Source organism: Rana temporaria, chromosome 1 (genome assembly GCF_905171775.1).
Source record: "Rana temporaria chromosome 1, aRanTem1.1, whole genome shotgun sequence".
Lineage (NCBI taxonomy): Eukaryota > Metazoa > Chordata > Amphibia > Anura > Ranidae > Rana > Rana temporaria.
Genome location: NC_053489.1, coordinates 175,021,992 through 175,030,689, shown reverse-complemented (window position 1 = coordinate 175,030,689; position 8,698 = coordinate 175,021,992). Strand labels below are relative to the sequence as shown.

General features: G+C 41.8%; 1 protein-coding gene across 1 annotated transcript; it reads left to right on the top strand.

Moving 5' to 3' along the window:
• The first annotated feature begins 4,085 nt into the window (after positions 1-4,085).
• Positions 4,086-7,158, top strand: LOC120924835. The gene is made up of 2 exons (XM_040335832.1): positions 4,086-5,305; positions 6,647-7,158. Exons 1-2 carry the CDS (start codon positions 4,757-4,759, stop codon positions 6,884-6,886), a joined length of 789 nt encoding a protein of 262 aa, XP_040191766.1. The 5' UTR covers positions 4,086-4,756; the 3' UTR covers positions 6,887-7,158.
• The last annotated feature ends 1,540 nt before the right edge of the window (positions 7,159-8,698 follow it).

Below are 8,698 nucleotides of genomic sequence, written 5' to 3'. Positions count from 1 at the left end.
TGGAGCTTACTCAACCTGAGAAGCTCATTTTGGATCAGGGTCTTAAATATGCCCCACGGAAACCGCTTAATACATTTCAGATGTTTCTGGACATAAACAAATTTACTAGAAAGTTGAGTATGAAACGATATTTTTTATCAAATCCCATCATTTCCAACTCTACCCAAAATGCACCTCTCAAACTGGGTGCGACTGGTCTCAGGAATGCCTCTTTACTCAATCCTGGAAAACCTGCTGCAGGTATCGGTCTTTAAAGACTTGGTTCTGAAGGAACTGTCCCAAGTGACGTTCAAAAAAGAAAGACCAAAAAATATTGAGGAGGGCATAGCAGTGCTCTGTGAGAGAAAAAATCTGGTGATTAGACCTGCAGACAAGGGGGGGGGGGGGTTGTGATTTAAAAAAAGGAGGATTATATAAAAGAAATGGAGTCTTTACTAGTGGATAGAAAATCTTATACCATTCTGAAAAATGATCCAGTTGGTAAATATCAGAAATTGCTAAAAAGTATTGTCCAAGATGGACACCGAAAACAGATTATCAATGATAAGGAATTTGATTTTTTGGTTCCTCTGGCCCCGCAAACTCCTATAATATACTATATCCCCCAAAATACACAAAAACCCCATTCACCCCCCCGGTCACCCAATTGTGAGTGGGATCAACTCCCTCACTGCCAGAGTGGGTAAGTTTGTAGATGTATTTTTACAGCCAGTTGTATCCAAAACTCCAGCCTTTTTGAAAGACTCCATGCAAGTGATGAGAGAAATTTCAGCCCTGACAGTGGAGGATGACGTACTTTTGGTAACAGCGGACGTCTCCTCCCTGTATACCATCATTCCCCATCATATGGGATATCAGGCAGCTGATTTTTTCTTACGTAAGGAGCTTTCAATTAAGACATCTACCCGTGAATTTGTAATGAAGCTTCTAAGTTTTGCAATGGAGCACAACTACTTCTTTTACGGTGGGCAGTTTTACCTGCAGAGCACTGGAGTTGCCATGGGGGCTAAATTTGCCCCCAGCCTAGCAGTACTTTTCATGGCCCTTTGGGAAAATGACAGACTTTTTTCATTGGAAGACCCACGCCTCCTAATGTGGAGAAGGTATATTGATGATGCCTTCTTCCTGTGGAAAGGCAATGAAGAATCTTTAGCACACTTCATGAATACCCTAAATCTTAATGATTTGGGCATCCGATTCACCTATGAATGTAGTGCTACGTCAGTTAACTTTTTGGACTTGGTGATTTTTAAGGAAAATGGTACTCTGATGACCAAAACGTTCTTTAAGAGTACTGATAGGAATGGGTTTATCCCAATAGATAGTGGCCACCATCCCAATTGGCTACAAGCCATCCCCAAGAGCCAATTTCAGCGTCTAAGACGCAACTGCTCCAAAGCAGGGGACTTCAAGTTGCAGGCTACGACTTTGAAGAAACGGTTTATGGAGAAGGGTTACCAACCGGATGCCTTGGATGCTAACATAGAAAATGTGGCAGCGATAGATGGATCCAATCTATTGGTCCCTAAGGCCAAAAAATTGGATGAGAAGAATTCAGATTTTCAATGGTCTTTTCTGACCACATTCTCATCCAAATTTTGGTGGGTTAAAAAGGTCCTGTATAAATACTGGCAGGTACTTAAAAGTGACAGAATTCTGGGGCCTCAACTGCCGGAGCGTCCTAAGGTTCTCTTTAGAAAAAAATCAAAATCTAAAGGATATAATAGCACCTAGTGTAGTTGATCCCCCTCCTAAAATCACTATGTTTGGGTCCCTAAAAGTTATTTTTTCCTTGCAAACGATGCAAGGTGTGTGCATCTTCAGAAACTATAAAAACATCCACATTCACTTCGACTGTCACTTCCCGACAATACAATATATCAGATTTGATTACATGTGACACCATAGGGGTGATCTACCTCCTCATTTGCCCCTGTGGGTTACAATATATTGGGAGAACCATCCGGGCCCTCAAAATCAGAATTGGGGAACATGTTGGTAACATACGTAAAGGATATGAGGAACATAGTGTCTCCCTACATTTCAAACAATACCATGACCAAAATCCAGCTTTGCTTAAGGTCATAGGTATTGAACGTTATACCCCTCACTGGAGGGGTGATAACATGAAGCGTCAGATTTCCTGTCGTGAAACTCGATGGATTTTTGACATGATGTGTTACACCCCTCATGGGTTAAATATAGAGTGGGACATAAATTGTTACATTGATAATAGCTGAGATGTACATTGCACACCTATATTTAAGTTTTGGTCCCAGGTCCTGATGGGCTAATTCCTAATTTTTTAACTCTTACCACAAGTTTTTTCCCCCCTCTTCCCCCTCCCTTTGTTGCCCCCCCCCCCCTCTGCCCTAACATAGAGAGGTCTCTTTAAACGTTTGGTGTTAAAATACCCTCTTCAGTGGGAATATTAATATTTTCTGGTTACTAACTTTGGATGGGACACACACATTTTTAAATTATTTTTACTTAATTGATTTGTGTTTTTATGAATTTTCTTCTCTGTCTGTGATCCTAGAGGAAGTATGCCAGGTTTTTTTCGTCTATGGACCCTTCTGGTGGTATGTATACCACCGGGGAGTCCCACAGAGGCAAAATATTATGTATTTTAGAGATTTACTGAATGCGGTTATATACATATGTTGTGCCTTATAAGTTTTATATTTTTATTTCATTATACCAATGCTATGTATATTTTCATATTTATTAAGATCTATGTAAAAATGTTTTTTCTATTATCCCCACAAACACTGATTGCCTTAGCAGCTGGTCCTTTTTGCAGTTAATCTGTGAGAAAGGATGTGTGGTTTTTTTATTTCCATTTACTTTTTACTTCTATGACTTGCTGCAATGAAAGGGTTAAAAGTCCATTTGTGGAATTTAGTTTTATAACTATGTAGCGACTTCCTCACAAAGTTGCTGTTTTTCCCCTTCCTTCAAACCGCAGGTGTAGTCCTCATTTGCTACCCGGGGACACGGGCTGATATCCTGTGTTTCCGGTGTCGCCCCTATAAGATAAGTGGCTGGTGATGTGTCTGACACTGCCTCCTTTCCCAGTTGAAACCTTATCAGGTAAAACGCTGCGTCGGTCGGAGCCCCAGTATCGGACACAGCCATCACTCAGCAGATCGGTAATTCACTGACTGCTGAAAGGATTATATGTCTCAGACAGATATTGGTTTCTTTCTTTTTAACCAACCGCTTTGCATATGGATTATGTGAATTTTAAACGCTGATGTCCACTGCAGCAACTTTTAATAAAGAGGTTTTTATGAACTTTATCAAACGTAATGCACTATGAAGCCTCTTTTTTCCTCCAATTACACCTGCTAATTATGCCATCCCTGGGAGAGCTGTGAACGAGTGGAGTTGAGTTGATCATTAGTGTTCCTGTGAACTAAAGAGGACGGATCCACCTTTCCTGCACTCCTGTGATCTATGGAATCTGCACTATTTGCCTGTATGATCTCCTAACCGAGATCCATCTTTCATGGTAAGGGGCCAACTTGCCCGAATATTATCTTGTGTCTCTGCATGCGGATGTACATGTATGCCCTGTAAGATCCAATTATATCACCTATGAAGCCAGCTATTTTTCATCTGTTTTAGTGGACTTTTATGTCTCCAACTATCAGTACTTGAGATTGCTATAATCTCTTGATGGATATTAGAAATTCTATTGTAGAATTTATTTTTTAGTTTTAGTTTTTTTCTGTTCACCTTTGTGTGTTTTTGTTTTTTTAATCACCATATATTTATATAAATTTGGGGGTTGCGCTATTTTTTCACTGCTTTTTATCCTATTCCCATTGCTGCATATTCCAGCAAATTCTAAATTACAGCACCTGTTCAGAGTTTTCTCTGTCCCAAATCTCACTCTTTATATATTTATATATATATATATATATATATATATTACATTTTTTTCATTTTCTTTCATGTTATGTTGTTTGCATGAGATTATATATATATATATATATATATATATATATATATATATATATATATATATATATATATATATATGCTAAATCACTGATTGTGTTAAATGGGAATCTGTGGGATTTATCACTATTAGTTTTTCTTTTTCACATTTGCTAAATTGCAAACCATTTAGGGAAGCGCAAGTTCACTATTGCTTTACATACTGTGGTGGGTAATGGACAATCCGCAAAAGTAGAAGTTATGTCTAAACGTAATAAAAATTCTGATGGTTATACTGACAAAAGTGTTACTGTTGGAAAATGTGATGGTATTGGTGATGACATTGAAAAATGTGTTTCCTATAATGTCATGTCTGAAAATTTTGGAAATGTGTTTGCTACCAATGATGGAAGTAGGATATCTCCCATGACAACCAGAAGCGCAGGATTATCCAGGGAAGTCTCATGGGGTCTCCATGTGTTGGAGCCAGAGGTTTTCCAGGATGGTTGTGGTGCTACTCTGGTAAAACAAGGGAAGACTGTGTCACACAGTGAGTGTGTGTGTGGGCGCAGCCCCACAACCCTAAGTGTAACCCAGTTGTCAAGGAGTTAATTCAGCCTGCAAAAGCTGAAAGTGCAGAGCTGTATGTGTCAGTAGCGCCCCAGAGCAGGTAGAGCAAAAGCATGTATTACAGCCTGCCTTGTCAGACGTATCATCCCAATGTGAGAAGTATAGAAGTGACACAGATTATGTTTTAGCTAGTGAATCCCAGGTTCCTGTGGGGTCTTCTAGACCAGATGATGGAACCACAATGGACTGGGATAGTTGGTATGAAAATGCAATCGCAATACTAAATAATGTGGTGGACATAACACCTGCTATGCCCAATGGAGGGATCGCAGATCAGCTGGTGCTCAAGGACATGTTTTCTCCTGCGAAGGTTAATGCCCTCCAGTCTGAAGGAACAGTTCAGGGCGCCGGCATAGCAGATGTGTTGTCCACAACCCAGCAACTAAGTAATTGCAAGTGTCAAGGTGACAGTGCGACTTGTAATGACCTGCAGAGGCTCATTGATACTGGTGCAGAAGGGATCAGTGTGAGACATGTGTCTGACAGCGCTCCAGGGGAGCAACAGGTGGTGATGGGTACCTCCCTGGAGGTGGAGGTCTCTTCATATGTCTCAACCTTTCAACCTGCAGTGGATGAGCCCCTCCATGTCTTGGACAGGGAAAAAGTCCCTAGAAAGGTCTGGTATTTAGACATGGGTTGCATAGAGATGACAAAAACCTTATTAGAAATGTTGGAGTTGGTAAAAACGCACTCGCTGTACACTTGGGTGTCTCCACCGCAGACGGACCAGGTTGTGCTCAAGGGCGGATCCAGAGTCTAGTCTCGGGAGGGGCACTGCCAGAAAATAAGGTGTTGCTTACAGAACTCAATTAGGTGTCCGGTGTGTCCGCTGCAATGTTGCAGTACCGCTAAAAAAAATCAATGATCGCCGCCATTTTTAGTAAAAAAGATTTAAATATAAATGCCATAAATCTATCCCATAGTTTGTAGACGATTGTCAGGGACTGCAGACAGGGTACAAGAGATGGTCAGAGAATGCAGACATGATACAGGAGATGGTCAGACTGCAGGACATGGTACAAGAGATGGTCAGAGACTGAAGACATGGTACAAGAGATCAATGCAGCCTCATCAGTGCCCATCATTGCAGCCTCACTGTACATATGAATGCAGCCCCACTGTATATATGAATGCAGTCCCACTTTTGTATATAAATGCAGTCCCACGTTTTTGTATATAAATGCAGTCCCACGTTTTTGTATATAAATTCAGTCCCACTTTTGTATATAAATTCAGTCCCACTTTTGTATATAAATTCAGTCCCACTTTTGTCTATAAATGCAGCCCCACTTTTGTCTATAAATGCAGCCCCACTTTTGTCTATAAATGCAGCCCCACTTTTGTCTATAAATGCAGCCCCACTTTGTCTATGAATGCAGCCCCACTTTGTCTATGAATGCAGCCCCACTTTGTCTATGAATGCAGCCCCACTTTGTCTATGAATGCAGCCCCACTTTGTCTATGAATGCAGCCCCACTTTGTCTATGAATGCAGCCCCACTTTTGTATATGAATGAAGCCCCACTGTGCATGGCACTCACCATGGCATTGCCTCGATCACACACAGCAGGTATCTCCTCTCCCGACGTGTGTCATGGAACAAACAGGAGCTGTAGGTCTGTGTTCGGCAGGGCAGTGTGCTCTAGCAAGGTCCCCCCTAGACGGGCTTGTGTGATAGACAAAACACTGATTCAATCAGTGTTCCATCTCCATCTACTATCACACGAGCAGGTCTAGCACAGGCAGCACAGCTGAAAACAGACCCAGCTCTCACACACAGCGAGAGATGCCCGGTGTCATACACGCAGGAGAAGAGGGGGAGCGCTGCAGTCAGCTACAGCTCAAAGCAGCCTCAGGACAGGCAGCCTACCGGGCTGGGCCAGTCCGGCCCTGGTGATGAGAGAGAGAGAGAGAGACTCGGCAGCGGCAGCTGCAGGCACCGCAAAGCAGTTTAAAAAAAAAATTATAAAAAAAAATAAAAAATGTTTTTTTTTTAAAAGCCAATGTGACATGATTGTCTCGGAGGGGGGGGGGGGCAATTGCCCTGTTGCCGCCCCCTGGATCCACCGTTGGTTGTGCTGCGTAGTACCAATAGGTGGAGCCAGGTGGTACAGGCTGTGCAGGGAAACTTTGATCAAGAGTGGTATTGGTGGGTCCAATGTTTATTAACAGTGTGGCAAATAGTCCTGAGGTTCTCTAAGAGGGTGCCCCCCGTTACTGAATGGTATGGAAGGCGCTCAGACTTGTTGGAGACATCAAATGCCTCTCTGGCTGGTGTAGTGACTAGAAACCTCCCTGCTGGTGTGGTCTGAGGTGCAGCTGAGCAGTGGCCAGTAGAGGGCGCAGATACTGTCTCACCAGCTAAACCTCATGAGAAGGAAGGGCCCAGAATAGACGCAGCACTAGAAGAGACGCTTTCTATCACTCAGAAAGAGGTACAACTTAAAGTACCCGGAGATGCTGTGAGAGAAAGTACTAAGGTTGGTTTCTGCAACAATGTAATGTGTACATCAGAAAGAAGTAGTTTGTGTGTGGATCAGTGTCATTTGTTAGATCGGTTACCCATGAAGTGTCAGACAACAGGTTAGGTGAAGCTGTGTGTTGTGGCAAAAACTGGGCGGTATGCAGAGCTTACCGCCATTTTGCCCTGTGCTATTAAGCACAGAATCCGTCTTAATGAAATAATCCATATTTAAGCTAAATAGATTCACTCACCATATTCTCTGCCATTCATTCAAGTCAAGAGACCTCACACCAACTAGTTCTCAAGTCACCGTCATCACCATCATCCCCCTCCATGGCTTAGCACAGCTAATTTTATTTACCCAAACAGGAAGTGCTCACTGCACCTCCCCGTGGGAGTGGTCATTACAGGATGTCCCCTTGACACAGCAAACACCATATAAGGACATTCCTTCCAACAGGAAGTCCCATAGAATACATGAATAGAATATAATACAATGAATACAAATACATACAATGCTGCTAAAGTCTTATGGGCATGTCTGAGTCAGGGAGTGATCTAGTAGGAAAGTCCTTGAATAAAGTGTAGTTGGATACTGGTTGTATCTCAAATTCTATGCCAAACATAATGTGTGTCAGTGGCAGATATGAAAAAAGTCCAATTCAACCAAGAATAGAGAGATTCTCATAAACAGTCCTTGATATTTGAAGAAAGTTGTGTGCTGTCAATCAAATGTGGATCCACCTTCACCATAATGCTGACATACACCCGAAGTGAATGAATAAGATGGCTCCTTGCCAGAAAACGTACCTGTCACTTCCTGTACCGCTGGTTCCTAATATTGCTGAGGTGGAACGCACGCTTCAACACGAGTACAGCATACAGCGCCTCGGATCTCACATTCGATCCAACGCAACTGAGCCTCAGTGCCGGGTTTGAGGCACCACTAATAGTAAGCGGCCACTTGGCTCCCTCTGTATTTATATTTTAATTGTTATTAAACAAAGTTACACTATGTTTGGCACTATTCTGTTTTGCATGCACCAATCGGGATACCATTGATTGCAACCAACCATCATTGCCAGGACATATCTGACCATACAGGTGATCCTGGAAAAGCGATTAATGTCCTCCTTTTTGGTATCAAAATAGGGGGCATTTCTTTCTGGTAAGGAGCCATCTTATTCATTCACTTCGGGTGTATGTCAGCATTATGGTGAAGGTGGATCCACATTTGATTGACAGCACACAACTTTCTTCAAATATCAAGGACTGTTTATGAGAATCTCTCTATTCTTGGTTGAATTGGACTTTTTTCATATCTGCCACTGACACACATTATGTTTATGGTTTGGCATAGAATTTGAGATACAACCAGTATCCAACTACACTTTATTCAAGGACTTTCCTATTAGATCATGTAGTAATATTAGGTGTCACAGTATTATATATTTACTTGGTGTTTTGATTTAAGTATTTATTATTACTAATTGTTAGCGCACCCACCCATCCAATTTCACTGTTATAATCACTCGATTATTTTGGGTAGCAGCTTCACATTTTATATATATTCTTTCTATATTTTTTGGCGCGAGATACCACATATACACAGCTGTCTACATACACCTACTCTCTATGTACAAATACTTCCAGAAAATTC

Excerpts from the sequence above, each read along its gene's own strand:
- LOC120924835 (XM_040335832.1), top strand. The coding sequence starts at position 4,757 with ATGGACTGGGATAGTTGGTATGAAAATGCAATCGCAATACTAAATAAT. Across the intron at positions 5,306-6,646 it reads CTCCACCGCAGACGGACCAG|GTTGTGCTGCGTAGTACCAA; the intron begins GTTGTGCTCAAG and ends GATCCACCGTTG.